The 16,636-nt window shown below is 44.8% G+C and overlaps 1 protein-coding gene across 7 annotated transcripts in view; it reads right to left on the bottom strand.

Annotated features, from left to right (window-relative positions):
• Myt1l (myelin transcription factor 1 like) overlaps window positions 1–16,636 on the bottom strand; it is a 138,111-nt gene that overhangs the window by 61,902 nt on the left and 59,573 nt on the right. For all 7 annotated transcript variants that reach the window (XM_050126529.1, XM_050126528.1, XM_050126527.1 and 4 more), the window contains 5 exons: window positions 13,358–13,572; window positions 6,461–6,711; window positions 4,266–4,502; window positions 1,718–1,839; window positions 818–886 (listed from right to left, as the gene is read on the bottom strand). In XM_050126529.1, the coding sequence (XP_049982486.1) occupies window positions 818–886; window positions 1,718–1,839; window positions 4,266–4,502; window positions 6,461–6,711; window positions 13,358–13,572 (894 nt within the window). The remainder of the gene's footprint in view (window positions 1–817; window positions 887–1,717; window positions 1,840–4,265; window positions 4,503–6,460; window positions 6,712–13,357; window positions 13,573–16,636) is intronic.

Consider the following 16,636-nt stretch of genomic DNA (forward strand, 5'->3'; position numbering starts at 1 on the left):
GAGCCTGAAAAAGATGACATGGGTGTCAAAGAGAAGGCTGCACTCAGGTCACCCTTGAACTACAGACATGGAGCGAGGGAACGGGATGGTCGGGAGGGGACAGCATCTTCAGAGCCACACACAGGATACACCGGCAGGAAAGGTCTGGAGAGCAAAGGCTATCATTTGAGGGGCAGTGGCTGTCATGCTGTGCTGCCAGGCTTGGCCTTTTATCCCTACAGACACCACCAAGTCCACCCTGACTGGAGTGGAGAGGTCTCACTGCTCTTTTCACATTTCACTGGCTCCTTCTACAGTCTGCTAGGAACTGAGTTTCAACATACACTTGATTACAAAGGAAAACAGCCTCAGTCTGCTGGTGCTGGCACTGGACTCACAGTTTTGCCAGATTTATGTTTAAAAGTTACAATATGGAGCAGAGAAAAGGGAGCTATGGCTGCTGTGTGTGTGCATGCACACCTGTACATGAGCGTGTATGTGCCAACACCACACAGAACCTGAGCTGAACCAACACTGGCCTGAGCAGTGTTTACAATGAGGATTACAAGTTTACGGAACAGGCTGTTACCAGGCCCTTGGCATCCATTTTTTAAAATATTACACACTAATTTTTTGAAAGTTTGAGTAACTCTGAAACACTTTTCCTGAAGACAAGAGATTCTGGATAGAAAGGTTATGATAGGAAAGGACCAGAGACTATCCAACTGAATCAGAAACAAATACCACAGACAACTCACTGGCAAGCAGCACACTACTTTCTGTGAACTAATAACAAAGAGATTTTGAAGGAGAGTTAGTTAGTGTCATGAATGCTTACTTGAGCTCTTGTGAACTGGTGGCCAGCATACTTCGAATGCTTTTGTCCGCCAGAGGGCAGCCAGACAGACTGTAAGACAGGCCAGGAGACACAGTGAGTGAACCCCTAGGCAGCAGCAGCACCCGAACAACACAACACAAAGTTGAAAATAAAAAAGTTCAATGCAGAAGAGCAATGGGCCAAGTGCTGTATACTGATTAACTATGAATGTCACTGAGCATATGTTTAAGAAAGCATTTCTGTTAATAATCATTTTTTAAATCGCACGTAATACATGTTCTCTTTGGTTTAAATTTTTGAGAAGAATTTTGAAAATTTAGTAGACTAACAGTCATTGTGTAACTTAGTATGTTTTTGAAGGGCAGCATACAGCACTCAGAGGGTTGACACAGAATTCAACATTTGTACTTTGACAGCATTGTTGAGGTAAGCTGAAAACAATAAATTGAAAAGACAGAATCCACCATGAGAAAAATGAAGTCACACCTTCTGTGTGAGGCGTAATTACCAGTCACATGACCACTCCCATCACACCCTGGAGTTGGACATCTGCCACCAAACAAAAACAAAGACAGCCAGAATAGTAAGTATGTTTTTAAAAAAAAGCTTTAAAAATTTCATTGTTTCCAGTTTAGCTGCAATGTCTGCAAGGGGAGTTAAGCACCCTGGAGAAAGCTGCAAAATGCACAGGGTTAAATGAAATGACGCCTTCACACGGTAGAGCATCATTGAGAACAAGCAGGTGCAAGGCAGCCTCTGGCTCTGCTCAACTGGCAGCTGGAGATTCCTGGGCCGCGAATGTGCATGCTCACACGGCAAGGCATATACATGTCTGTGCTTTAAAAGTAACCCAGAGAAGGGAGAGGTAAGAGCCAGCATGTCACCTTATCATATGCTTACGTTATTAAGTCCTTTTTGCTTTCCTTGCACTGGGGATACTTGGGTTTGGGGCTTGGGATGGTCACTTCCCCTGGATACCTTCTTTCTTCCAGGGCCTCCTGGAATGGGTCCAAGTCTTCTGGCTGTAGACAGAACACAGTTTCAGAGCCACACAGAGCAAGAACACGCACTAGATGAAGGTTCACAGGCTACAGGGTTTCCCTGCCTGTTCTTTTGACTCTCTTATATTTAAAACCCAAATGTATCTTTGTTGTGATAAGGGGTCCTTCTGAAAACACAAGCTGAACTGTCCACGGGCCGCTAAAACGTTACAGGGCTCTTGCTCAGGACCAGTGGATGTTCTAGAAGTCAGAGAAATCATGTCACCTGGTCTTTTCTGTATCTGGTGTCCAGGGGAGAGCTGTATGTGCGTGGCTAGTGTAGGGGACACCTTTTATTAAGAGGGACCTGTTAATCTAATGCTCTTCCTGAAAACATTGTAGAGTAGACTTTTTTCCAGTCACTGGTCAGTGTTTCACCTACATGTACTTTTCTATGTCAGGCAATGGAAGACCAATTATGTTAATGTTGTAATTTAATTTTTTTTTTAAATAAAGTAGCTACTTTTGATGAGTCTACACACAGTAACCTAGATTTTTCTAGAAAGGACAATGTTCAGCATACATGTTTCCTAAGTCCATGCTACAAGCTGACAGGCAAGTTTACTTCTGAGACAGTCTATGATGAAGAGTATTTTGTCACTGGAGGGAGGCTTAATTTTAATTAAAATAAATTCAGGGATTCAACTACCATTTCTTTCTTGATTGTCATGGCTTAACTGTGGGAAAAAGAATGCTTAAATTTACCTTGCTACTCACATATAATTCAGTTTAAAGACTGAAGGTAAGAACCTAAAGTGGTTTAAATCAAAAAGGATCACAGATTGGAATACTTGGTCACCAGGAGGTAGAACTGTTTGGAAAAAATTAGTGAGGCCTTGTTGGAGGTGGTGTATTAGTTGGGGTGGGCTCTGACGCTGGAAACACCTCCGGGCACCCTCAGTGTACTTCTGAAACCTACTTGGGGTTTGAGATGTGAGCCCTTAGCTGTTCCTGCTGCCATACCTTCTCTCTGCCATTGCGGACTCTAACTCTCTGAAACTGGAAGGCCGTTTTACCACTCTCAAATATAAGTTGCCTTGGCCATGTTAATCGCAACAATAGAAAAGGAACTAAGCAGAGCCTCTGCTGAGTGAGACAGTGAGTACCTCTATCTCCAGTGTTCAGCAGGGGAAGGCAGGGAGACCACGTGACTTTGAGGTCAGTCAGGACTACACAGCACAAAAAACAAAAGGCTCAAGAGAAGGCCTCTCTTTCTACCTGTTCCTTTTCCAGTGTAATGCAGTGTTGGTTTGAGAAACTCATATTTTTATTCAATGTATAAAGATGTCAGAACTTTCAGATTTGAGAATTGAAGAAAGTCTCCAGTAAAGAAAAGAAATTCTTGGGGCTGGGGAGATGGCTGAGTGTGTAAGAGTAGCTTGCCCTGTAAGCACAAGGACCCAAGTTTGAATCCCAGGCACCCTTGTAAAAATCTGGGTATGGTTGTGGGTACCAGTAACTCCAGCATTGGGAAAGGAGAAAGAATACCAGGAGTCCACTGGTAAGCCAGCCAAGTCAATGGTGAGCACCCTGTTCAATGAGAGAGCCTGTCTAAAAGCAGCAAGGAAAAAGGTGGCACAGGAAGACACCTGACTTCCTGTTCTGAGCTCTGTGTGTGGGTGTACCTGTATACGCAATACCCATAAGCACACAAGAAGGAAATGGTCTTGTCCAGTGGACAGTAGTAACTAATCTGAAAGTCCACACTACTTGAAAACATACGCTCTAACATGAGAATCTTAGAAACGCTGCCACAACATGGAGTTAGAGGACTATTCTAAGATACACTAGCAAGAAGTACAGCCTGGATGCTTGAGCTTATTTGTAGCATACAGTTAATACGTTTTTATTTTATTTTATATTTAATTAACTTGGGCCTCACTATATGGCTCAAGTTAGCCTTGAACTCTCCTTTTTATTTTTAAAACAATATTTTCTCATTTCACATGCCAATCCCACTTCCCCTCACTCCCCCCACCACGACCTAGTCCACTCCTCCGAGAGGGTAAGGCTTCCCCTGGGGAGTCAAAATCTGGCACATCCCTTTGAGGCATGACCAAAGGCCTAGAACTCTTGACCTTCCTGTCTATACTGCCCCAGGAAAATGCAGCACTGTTTTGTTTGAAAATAAAATATTTTTTTTCTGTATTTTGTAGAGAAACCATTTGTAATGATGTGCACTTATTAGAAACTAAAATTTGAAGGACCCCATACTCTGTTTCTCTCAAACTGATGTCAATTATACATTTCCCAAGTCAACCAAAAGTGTTCTCCATGTCCCTGTCAGCTAACGGTAAGATTTAGGGAAAAAATGCACCTTCTCTTGAATAGTGCACAAAATCTCTTCTTCACCAAGGCTCCTCTTGGGCTCATATCAAATACAGGAAGGGTCAAGGAGAAGGACTTACGGTGATCTCCTTGGGGTCATCCTCGTCCACCCTCCGAGGCTTCATCTTAGTGTAGTCTACAGGCAAGTCCCAGCAATCCGCCTCACTCAGCTGAAAGCACCGGCTGCTCATCACTGCCTGTTGCTGGGGGGACATGGGCTCCAGGGGGGTCAGAACTGGGCAGCAGCTGTCTCGAGGCCTCTGCTTGTTCATGCTCAGGTCCAGGGTGCCGTTCTCATCCACTTCCATGTCTGGGTTCTGCTGAAAGAAAGATGTATCACACAGAAGGTCTGACAGGATGACCATTAGCTATGACTGACTTCGCCAGCATAACCCTCCATTCCCTGCTCCCCACTAACACACAAGTGAACCATCATGGTCTGTAGGCAAGCCTGCTACCACAAGCTTCCCACAGAAACTGCTTGGAAGATTCACCCATCCATGCATCTATCATCTATCTATATACCCATCCACTTATCATCTATCTAACTAGCCACCCCCTCCCTCCCTCCATTTATCATCTATTCATCCATGTATTCATCTATCCTTCACCCATCCATCCATCCTTCCTAGATCCATCCTCCACCCTATCATACATCCATAATATATCATCTTAAATTTTTCCCCTCATTTCACTGATGGCAATCATTACAAAGTGAGTGAGAAGGAAAAGGAAAATACTTGAATGTTGATGGAAGGATGAAGAAGGAACTAGTATTTTCCTTCTGACTTTAAATCTGGTGCCATGAGATTTCCATTTCAAAACAGGTGATATACACTACAGTTCCCAAGACCTCATAGGGATTCAGTTCTGAGTTGATCTGGGTGTCCTCATATCTGCAACTGAGTCAAATGGGTAAAATATAAAAAGTGAGACCACGTGCGTGCGCACACTCACACACTGATGCACTGAAAGAGGCCAAGCTCTTCAAAGTCTGCTTTGCAGGCAGAGGAGTGAAGGTATTAAGAGGGCAGTGGACAAGCACGGTCAAAACAGCCCTCCGTCTTCCCAGGAGACTTCACTGTCTCAAGGAAAAATGTGACCTCCAGCTGGAGTGACCCTGTGGCCTCTGATGTCTAGCCACCTCTTCTTCTGGTTGGGCAGGGAGAGGACACAGGGGACAAGGTCCTGTCCTTGGAGCTGTGCCCTTCATATATTTTCAGTGCTGTTCTGCCAGAACTCTGACAAAGCACCCCAGACTCTAAGCTCTGATACTAGTTTAGATGCAGCATATTGGAACCATTACAACCCTAGGGGAGGCTCCTGTATTTATTCTAACGGGGAGTAAGGGCTTCTGTACTAGCCTTGCACTTCAGTTGTCCAGATGACCATTCAGAGTGCAGGTCCCCTGACACTGTCTCATACTGCAGAGTAAAATACCAAAGGTGTGAAAGCACTCACAACTATAAGGTGGCTGACCTTTCTCCACTTACATAAACTACAGTGATTTATGACCACTCCAGTCAGTGTCCGGGGCCGCCAGATACATAGAAGGCAGGTGGTCAGTGTGCAGGTTCTACCTCTGCTACACTACTTCCTGCTTAGAGCCCCGGAGAGACAGCTCACTCTCTTCCCTGCCCATCCTAATGGCTTCCTCTTCTGCTCTGAGTGCCAGAAATGCTAAGTGGGCCAACTGATAAGAGCCAATATGGTGGGAGGAGAGACCTCTTCTATTTATCTTCTCATCTCTGTCCACGAACCACAGCTTACCTGCTTCTTTCCACACTCACACACACACACACACACAAATGTGTATGACTGTATTATAATCTCAAAATAAAAAGATAATAAAAGATAGATTTCTTTAACAAATAAGAAAAATTACACAATAGAAACCCTTCTTGAATCTTGTAGCACTGAGGGTACCACTGAGCTAACAGTATTGGCTGAGACCACAGACTATCAAGAGTGCAGTCAGATGTTACCTCTTCGTTTCCCTGTCCTGTGTAAAGGGATAGCCTCACATTTATCTAACAATGCTACCACCAAACCTTCTTGTTCGGATGTCAAGCTGTGCCTCTCCTGGGCTTTGTGTACCCTGAAGCTGAGATACCATAAATGCCAGGGAGGATGGCTGTCTTTACATTCCAGACACAAGCTAGAGCCAGAGGAGACCAAGACACCTGTCCCCTGTTCTGAGGCACAGCGCTGTAGGCTGGCAGTGAACACACCCATAGCCAGTGCCCATGGGACACGGCTGAGGCGCTGGACATACCCGGGTACTGCACAGGTCCTGTGGCTTGGTGGACAGGTTTTGTGGCATTTCACGGCAACGTGTGGATAGGTTGAGGATGGCCGTGGCTGCCATGTGTGCAGCTTCCATGTCATGTGTGTAGTCAAAGCTGCTCTTGCTACAAGTGCTACTGGCGCTGCTGCCACCGCCACAGCTGAGGTTGCTGCTGCTGCTGGGTGCATAGCTGCTGGTGGTGCTGCTGCTGGGGCTGGCATTCTTGCAGTACCGCTTGGCTGCAGAGAGAGAGAGGACAGTGTGGTTACCCCCTGTATTCAGGATGATGAACACACAACTGGTCCCAACCACCCATCTTTACACACACAGAAATCAGGGTTATTCATGAAGAACCCAGATTCTGCCCATTCTGCACTGTGCATGCTTGAATGAACAGAGAATTGGGGTGACCTTAGGAGAGAATCACCTTATTTTGACAGGCTGTTCATGACTGCTCTGGCATCTATCCACTGGGGTAAGACAGGCTTGGCTACTGTAAATGACAGATCCTTTGGTAGAGCCATTAAGAGGCTGACCACTCTTTCTAGCCATATGTAGCTATGGATACCAACTGTGGTTTAGTGTTCCCTGTGCATTTGACCAAGATTCTCAGCATCCCCAAGAACCACCACTAAGGCTGTAGGGATGATGGGCTTTGTGAAAACATTTCTGGCAGGGTACATATATAGCAGCTACTATAAGCCAAACACCTCTATCCTGTAATTATTACATAGGCTTCTGGAGTTTGAGAGAAGAATGAGCTTGGCATGTCTGAGGGCAGAGATATGTCCCTGGTAAATGTGGGACACCAAAGGGTACTGGGGTCAGCTCTTCATCTGCCTGCAGGGGGCTTTCCTTGCAGGTCCCTCGATCAGCATCCTTTTATGCCAGCAACTTCATAAAGAGTTAGCAAGGACTTGGGAGTAGAGTTAATTTTCAGAGTTGCTTAGCATGTCTCTCCTTCGTGGTTGATTTATCAGGATGGGTCCTTTGCACTAACACAGAAGCAATCCTAGTTAAGCTCTCTTCACTCTCAGTGAGACTAGAAAGTCCACATAGAGACACTGTCCAGCCTCCTCAGAGTGAGGAATTCAGGGGACGGAGAATGTCACTAGAAGCTGGGATATACATGGACCAGCTTGGCTAGGCTAGAGCAATGTTTAGGGCTGTATTTCCCTCATGAGCAGTGGCCACTTTAGCCATTCTTGTTGTAACTGTACTTGTGCCCCTGAGAAGCCTTATGGATGGCTACTGCTCCCTGGGTTTGTGGCCTCAGGGTCATTAGCTGCTCTTAACCAAGAGCCTGGTCTTGGTGATTGTCCTCCGAGGACAAAATACACAAAATTAGTCATAAACATTCTAAAAGAGCTAATACAGGCTTTGAAACTCATACTATAATATCATCTCCAAACACAAATGAACAGCCATAGTGAAATTACCCTCGTTGGTAATGTGAGTCTCGATTAAATGTTGCCTGCTTATGACTCAGAGGAGTTATGATATTGGTAAAACATTTTAATAAAACTCAGGTAACTTCAGGTGGGGCCATGATGACCAGATCCTGGGATAAGAGTGACTACCCCATTCTAATCTCAGCCCCCACACTAGGAAACAAATTGAATAAGCAACTGTTTCATCCAAACTCCTTCTAAGGGCCCACAGTCAGTTTCCAATACAGCTCATGCAGGGCAAACAGTCACTGGGACACACTATTAATTCTGCTGGGCCTCAGAGGAGCACAGGGGCAGCTCCTGTACCAGGTGGGATGAGGGGTTGGTGACCACCTGTCCATTCTCTTCTCTCTCTTCTGTAAATTCCGTTAGTATGATTGTAGAACTATGGGTGTGAACAGTGGATTTAGAACCAAGTACAGTTTATGACAGGGTCGCTGAGTGACTGAGCAAGAACAGTACTGGGGGACCAAGCAGAGGCCTGCACATGGACATTGAGGGTAACATGGGCCATATCTGCCATGCTTTGACATATTGTGGATGTGGACTTGAGTTAATGATTCTGCATCATTAAAATTGATAAAAAAAAGAAAAGCAAGAAAATTCTAGAAAAATTCAATACTCATGTTAAGCTGTCTTTGGGATAAGGCTCTCCACATCACTTAGGCTGGTCTGGAATGGAAGAGTTCTACTATATCTAGTCTACTCTGTCTGCCCAGCAAACCAAGGGCTGGCATTACAGGCACTTGCTACCTGTAAACCCAAAAGGGGTTTATTTTGTTTTCCTTTATAAATGGGGAAGGCTAGCCACCAGTCTAGGAAAAAAAAATAATTTGATACCTCCTTATTTCGTTTTTAAGATAGGATCTTCCTATGTTGGGCCGTGTCAGAGCAGAATGGCATCCCCACTCAGCAGTGCTGTGGGGTGGCCCTACTTAGATACTTGGGCACAGAGCTAAGGGAGAGAGTTGGCAGATGTCTCTGGGATTTTAACTATGTCCTGCAGCATCCTGTGTGATGGTGATTGCTTTCCAGGCCAACTACAGCAGATTCTCTAGCTTCCCCCCTCCCTGTGGATTCTGCTGTATATCCACCTCGCAGATGCAGACACCCAGGCTGCAGTGCAGCAGGCTAGCAGGTGGCTGGATGTCAGTAACTTCCTATGCACCTGCTTGTTTCTATCACTCACACAACCAGGGTGATGTTCACACACGCACTGCTCATCTTACTGAGTCTAAACAATACTTTTGTTTTATAAAAAATAGAACCAGTGCTTTTAAGTAATTCAAGAAAGCAATGTCTTTCATCCTGCTAACATTGCCAGATGTCTACAGGACTGTCAGTCTGAGTCACTAAGGCGATACTCAGCATGGCATTCACTCATGGTGCTGAGGTCAAAAGTACTGCATAGTAAGGGCATTTACCTGGGATGCTCCTGTCACTGTTCTCCCTCATGTCTGACTGGAATAACAGTGGCACAAAACACCTTATTTTTTCTTAGCAGAAAGTTCTACTTCAGACGAAACCCTGTATCCTAGAACAGGTGATGCGGACTGAGAATGTGAAGGCTTCTCCCCTAGAGGCCATCAGTGAGCGATAGCCAGACAGCCACATTAATTGCTGCATCTGCTTACATTCTGCCCCGACTGAAGAAGACAGAATATCATCACCGATAACCAGGGCTAAACATGGGCTACCTTCAAAGACTAAAAACCTAGTGGCAAAACCAACACAAAACCTACAGTTAGAACCTCCTCAGCAGCCTACTCTGCTTGGGGAAATTCCCACACTCCTTGGATGGTACCCATATATTTTGCATTTTCAGTTTCCTTCAGGGAACAGACACATGACATCATAAGTTTTCGGGGAAAGCAGACAGACAGGAATATAGGGGCTTTCAGAAGGGGAAATGGCTCCCTGAACCCTTAATTTCTATGTTGTGCACTACAAACAGGCAGAGATGAGGATGCAGAATCCTCCATGGAAAAGAGGATACATGGGGGACCAGACCTAAGGAGGGCCTGATTACCAGCTCTGTCAGAGCCATTGTCTTCGTAGCCCACTCCCATGGTAAGGGCTGAAGACTCTGAGGACCAGTAACTTGGTCATACTGATAAAGAGCTAACATACTGGTAAGCTCCTTGGTGAACTGACCCAGGCATGGGACGCAGAGCTCCACTGCAGGCAGGTCTGGAAAGGACATGGGCGGCTGCTGTAATAGACTGGAAGGCAGCCATCAAATTAAGCCAGACACTGGGTGCTGCATAAAGAATCTAACAGAAAAGGCTCAAGAGAAAGCTTTTTCAGGAAGCAGAAGAGAAGCAAGGCCTAGGCATGGCTGTGGCAGACAGAGAAACCCGTGCTACAAAGGGTTAATGGGGAGAACCTAGGCTGATGAGCCAGTTGCCTGTTGCAGGAGTCTGGTCAAAGGGGGAGGGCTGGCATAGAAGGTGTACTGGCATTGGTGGAAGACACGGAAAAGTCTCACAGATAAACAGAAGTTTGAAGACTTTGGAAGGGGGGACAGTCTCAGGGAAGAGGCGGGAGTGGGAGCCATGGCAGCCCTGGGATATAACCAGTTACAGCAAACCTAAGGTTATAAATTGAGCCCAAAGATGAAACACTCGGGGCATCAACCTGTCCTAAAAATGGCCTGGTGGCAAAACTTTGAGGCTATGAGGTCCAGGTGTTAAGTCCTGGGCTGTGCTACCAACCTAGACAACAGGCTAGACCACAGGTGAGATGGAAAGTGACCATGGGCTCATAAGCACAGACAGGGAATTTAAAATTGCATATAATTTACATATAACAAGACTCTCTTCTTTTGACTTTCTTGTTAAAATTTAAAGACATAAGAGCCATTCTTAGTGCTCCATAGGGGAGGGAGATGCAGACTTCACACTCATGGACTGCACTACCCTCTCCCCTCCCCTCCTGTCTCACCTTGTACACATCCTCTTCCTATGGGAGGTGTCCCAATCCCCACTGTGACAGAGAATGAGACTGTTTCCTTAGCCCCCACAGCTGCACCTTGTTCTTCCTCCCGCCTCCTCAGGCCACTGTGTGCTTCCAAACCATGAGTATCCCCATTTAACAAGCCTACTCCAGTTCTGGGCACAAGCACACCATCTGCCCTTTGGGGGCTTTCATCCAGCCCTTCAGACACAGTGGACCCTGATTCCCTATACACGTCACACACCTGTGTTTTCCATCTCGCCTCTGGACCTTTCCTCCCAGAAGGACAGACCAAATAGACTGTCCACTGGTGAGGTGTCTGGGAGAAGCAAGTGACTGATGGCAGGTTTGCCGGCTGCACAGGAGGCGAGGCAGGTAAAGTGTTGACATCTAGGCCTCATGCCTTAGTGGTACTACTCTGCACCTCCAGTGTTCCCAGTCCTTGAGATCTATAAATTCTAGGTCAGGCCAAGATTTATAGGCAAGAAATCTCTCATTTTTCCAAGAGCAGGAGATATATTTTTTTTGTGCCTAAAAGAAGTCTGAGGCAAACAGGGGCGCTGCCATGGTCTACCTCTTGGTGCCCAGGCACAGGGATGGCTTTCCTAGGTGGGGTCTCCTACACAGCCTTGTGACTCAAAAATTTCATCCAGGGCAGGCCCTTTTCAGATATAACTGTCTGTTAGCAAAGACAGTGGGAGAGAACTAGAGCTTTTATTTGTTTCCCCAGAAAGCTGTGGTGGAAGGCTGCTCTTCCTTTTCTTGGGTTTCTGATCTAATGCAGAGGTTTAACTGAGCATGCTCAATAGATTGGTCTTTTCTGGTGGATCGATAGAAAGCGTAACTCATTTCAAGTTTGAAGATAGATATCTATATAGACTTGAGAGAATCAGGCCCAATAAATTTGCTCACTCCAGTCTTCATGATGGGAAAAAGAGCATACACAAACCACCTCATCACCACTGCTCATCACAGTGGCCTTGAGCAGGGACTCTCAGTGTTTTGGTCCCCCTCTACTCTCAAGAAAGTGAAAACACTAGAAGGTTCTATGATCCAGGACCCTGTAGCTCATAAAGTGCAAAGCCATAGCCCAAGCAGAATCACTTACAGACCAGGAAAGGGTGTATGGCTCTAAAGACATCATGACATGCCATGACCCTACCTGTGCGCCCAGGATAAAGTCAGTAAGCTGAAAAGAGAAAGTCTTGTCCAGCGGTGTGACAGAGCACATGCCACAGCCTTGGAGTAAGCGTGTGAAACTGATCATCTGACACCAAGATTAACTGAATCATGTGATGTCAGAGGATTGGAAAGGCTATCAACTCCATTCACATCTGTGTAAACATAAACTTCTTCTGGTCCTTCATTTGCAACTGAGTGTATGAATGAATTACCGGACTTGAAACCAACAAGTAATTATTACCAAAGAGACAAAAAAAAAAAACCCTGAAAATAATTATTTCTATGACACCGGCTGCCCTACCTTTGTTCTATGTGTATTTCTGTTTGAGTATTACAGAACTGATACCCATGGATAATCAATATGATATGTCAAAGAAATATTAAATTTCATTCACTAAACAAATTACTTGTTTTCTCTGTAAGAAAAGTACACAGCTTAGAAATATATGTAGCAGCTCATGTTGAACTATTAACAAGTTTCTAAATCCCCAGACTCTTTTTTTCAGAGAGGGCCCTGATTCCTTAAAAACCTCTCTTCCTCCATCTGCAGGAAGGTATCAAGCAAGACTCTGACATCATCAGCTGTCTTGTAAGTAATGTGTGCCATCAGCTCTAAAAAGGCAGTGATTCTAAGGCTCAGGGCAAGTGTCCGCATTGAAGCTGGCCTTCCTCTTCAATATTCAGATAGAGAAGGAACTCGGGCCTGGAACTCATAGAGCTGGCTGGGTGGAAGTTATAGTTATGCCTGTGTATCAAGAGCCCTGCATATCTTTTAAGAAATACTAATATACAGAGGATCCCAGGGACTCCGCCTTCACTGGTCTAGGGTACAGCCTGTGCATAGACTTTGAGAAAGGACCTCTCCTCAGAGGCTTCTCATGTGTACCTTTGAAAAGCCCTGTTAATGTGGAGCTTCTTAAAAGAGTTCAACTTGTTTCTTCCAATGAAATTTGTCTTGGGTATTTGCCTTTAAAAAGGCTTTTTGAATAAATGTACCAGCTCAGCCACACCTCAAAACACAGAGAGCCTAGGGCCTTGTTCTCTAAAGCATATAAATAGCCAGAGGCCAGGGCCTTAGAGTCACTGCAGAAAACTGTGCCCCTCCTACCCACAGGTGTGCCCACCTGCCCCTCCTGGGCCTAGCGGCTTTCAGCACAGGGCTGTGCCGTGTGTGCTGTGCCCCTGGCCCCCACTGGGTAAGCATGAACCCTGGCTGATCTGCAGGACATGGATACACACAACAACAACATCATTAATGGCAACGTGTCTCTCATGTATAAGAGTGTGCACCTCCTACCATCGTCATATCCTTTGGGGGATATGTCCCTGGTTTGCACCTTGGGAGCTATGGCTCTTTTGCCATAAGTATGGTTGTCGTAACTGTTGTACTCAAACGAAGTCTTGGAATATTTCTCAAGCTCCTTGGCCAGGTTGGAGCGCGGTGTTGTTGTGGGGACATTGTTTCTGTAGCCATACTGAGGAATCTCAAGTTGCTTGACAAAGCACATTGGCCTGGAAATGAAACAGACAACAAACAACGACTTGCTTTCTCACGGCTGTGCATGCAACATGATTCACACCTATCCTAGTACATATGACTTCCTTCATGATTCGGGACCTTTTTACAAATTATGACTTAACCCCCCTCCCTCCCCCCCCCAAAAAAGACAGTCTTACTTAGTTATACATCACAAATAAAGTATCTGCCTAAAAGTCAATACTGGAAATAAGAAGGAGAAATGAAATGTTTAAAATGTGTTTTATCATTTTCTCTCACTCTCAGGAAGAGGGGTGATGGAAAAGATACACGAAGGGGAGGCACTGCATCTGTGGAGGTCAAAAAGGGGAATGGAATCAGACAAACTGACCCTGACTCCTGTGAAGTTTTCCTCCAAACGCAGGAAATGAAAACACTTAGGGACATAGAATGAGACAGAATTGGACAGAATTTATTTAGTTGGCTATTAAAACGGAGCTGTAGGAAAACCTTTGATCAAATATTCATGATCTTTCAATTTTTTTTATCTAGTAGTCCTTTATTTTAGACTTTAGGATAAAATATTAAAATGGATGAATTTTTGATTCTTATTCCTTTATTCTTTGTTCTATCTATTTCGTTAAGTGGAAATCACTTATGACATAAAAGGTCCCCTTCTACTCTTTAACCAATGTCTATTCTATAGCATAGATATGAATGGATAGGTGTTTACGCCTGTCAATCTCAAGTCTTATCATCCACTGATTCACAATTTTTTTTTTTTTTGATTTTTGAGACAGGGTTTCTTGGTAGCTTTTTGGTTCCTGTCCTGGAACTAGCTCTTGTAGACCAGGCTGGCCTCGAACTCAGAGATCCACCTACCTCTGCCTCCTGAGTGCTGGGATTAAAGGCGTGCGCCACCACCGCCAGGCTTGATTCACATTTTTCTAAGGTAAAATATTGTTAAAAGTGCTTGCAGTCATCCCCACACCAGCATCGTTTTCGAACAGTAAATCTATTTTAAAACTTCCTTAATTTCAGGAGGGCTTATTGACCATTCTAATTCTGATTTATGGGAAGCATTAAAAAAAATAAGATCCCAAGAAAAATGGGAAAAACATATGGTGACTCCATGGATAGGTGTTGGCTCACAGTCTATTACAAAGGACGAGAAACTCTGTCCTGTTAGGATGCACACCGGATCTACTGCCGTACCTCACTGGGAAATACTGCCGGTTCGCCATCCTCAACGCCGCTGCCTGCCTAGGTAGGAAACGCTGCTCCGCGGAGGCAAGTGGGCCGGAAGCTCGGCCGGAAATGCTGCTCTTCAAACGCCTACTGCTCCTCTGTGGAAACTCGGCCTGAAGAAAGCGCGGCCGGAATCGCTGCCGGAAATACCGACTGTTTCTCTGTGGAAGCGCGGCCGGAAACGAGGCCTGCGATCCTCAGCCGGAAGGAAGCACGGTCGGCTCCTCGGCCGGAAGCATGGCCGGAAACACTAACTGTTCTAGACCCGAAACAGGGCCAGAAGCACTGACTGTTTCTCTGCCGAAGAACGGTCTGTCCCACCTTTCCCTGGGCATCGCGTGCTGGGCCCCGACTTGTGAAACGGCAGCTGTTGAAAACTGCCAAAATCTTGGTATCATTTTTAAATATTTAAAATTGGGCGTATTTTGCCCTGCATTTCACATGGCATTTGCCATATATTTTAGTTGCTTAGGTTTTAAAAGCAGCCCTCACTGCATGGTATTAGAATGTGAATATTACATTACTGAACGATATTCTTTCTTTTTTTGGCTATTATAACTTTTGATGATATTCATCCATATATGTAAGCTGTTTTTTTCACTGATTATTTCTTAAATTTTATACTTATTTTTGCATTTATGTATTTATTTATTTATGTATTTATTTATTTTGTCGTACTAGACTGAACCCAGTGTATGATAGAGTCACACCTTCGGTCCCTTCCTGCTGAATTCTAGGCAGACAGTCTATCGCAGAGCTGCGTCTCTAGGTGACCTGGCTTTTCTATGTTACTCAAAAGTATCTCTATGCCGCTTTTATGATAGCACAGGTTGGGTAAAATGCAGCCTCAAATTACCAGCTTGCTTGTCTTCAGTTTACCAATTCAGCCTGTTTACTTCTTGCCGAAGCAATACAATAGCTAGGCCATCGTTTGAGGGCATTTTATCAGGCAAGACAGTGCTTCATGGATGCATGAAGCTCTGGCCTTTGTAGTTACTGTCCCCTCCCTCCTGTTTATGTGGTGCTGGGGACATCTGTCCACTGCACCAACTCAGAGGGGCCCTGAGTCATAAAACCACTGAAACAGTAGGATAGGGTGTACCTCAGTTCTGAACGTCAGGAGGGAGATGAAACTTGCAGCTACCTGTATGCTGTATGTCTTATTAGTCTAAAGGACCAAGGAGCTTCTCAAGTAACCCAAGCTCAGCACTTGCTATGGAGGAGGAGGGTTCAAACCTGCACCTGTGTCTGCAGGGCAGCCGTGAAAGGTCTGTGCGTGGGACTCTCCGCCTTTCAGAACTGGCCGAATCTGATAGAAGAAAATGAGTAAATTCTTCTAACTATAAACTACGCTCACAATTTCCCACATTTCCTTTGGTGCAGGGGGACCCTCATGCTACCATTGGAGAAGTCCTATAAACTGTTTCCTATTCGGTTCTGTCCTGCAAAATGACTGTGACAGCAAATAGGGACCTGAGAGGCAGACAAGGGACTCTTCAAAGTTCTCATCATAGTGTACAGAATATCAGAAGTCAGAGAGGGGTTATTTTGGAATAGAGGAGTTATATCTATTTTTAATTGTCTTATTTTATTTAAATATTTTAAATTTTCTATAAATATTTTAACCTGTTGCCACAGGCGAAGGAAAGTTTAATTAATTGAAAAAAAACATGAAATACTAAATGAGGACACAAAGACATTTCTTCCTCTTGCCTAGTGATTTTCTCCAAATAACTTCTCCCCCCCAAAAATACATTTAGCAGAAACCAAATGCTGTGCCTATGGGAAAGTACGCATCATGGCTCTTTATTTTTTTTTTTTTATTTATTTTTTTTTTTTTTTGGTTTTTCG

The sequence above is a fragment of the Alexandromys fortis genome, unplaced genomic scaffold, assembly GCF_014885135.2.
Source record: "Alexandromys fortis isolate MF-2015 unplaced genomic scaffold, M_Fortis_MF-2015_v1.1 scaffold_237, whole genome shotgun sequence".
In the NCBI taxonomy this organism is placed as follows: domain Eukaryota; kingdom Metazoa; phylum Chordata; class Mammalia; order Rodentia; family Cricetidae; genus Alexandromys; species Alexandromys fortis.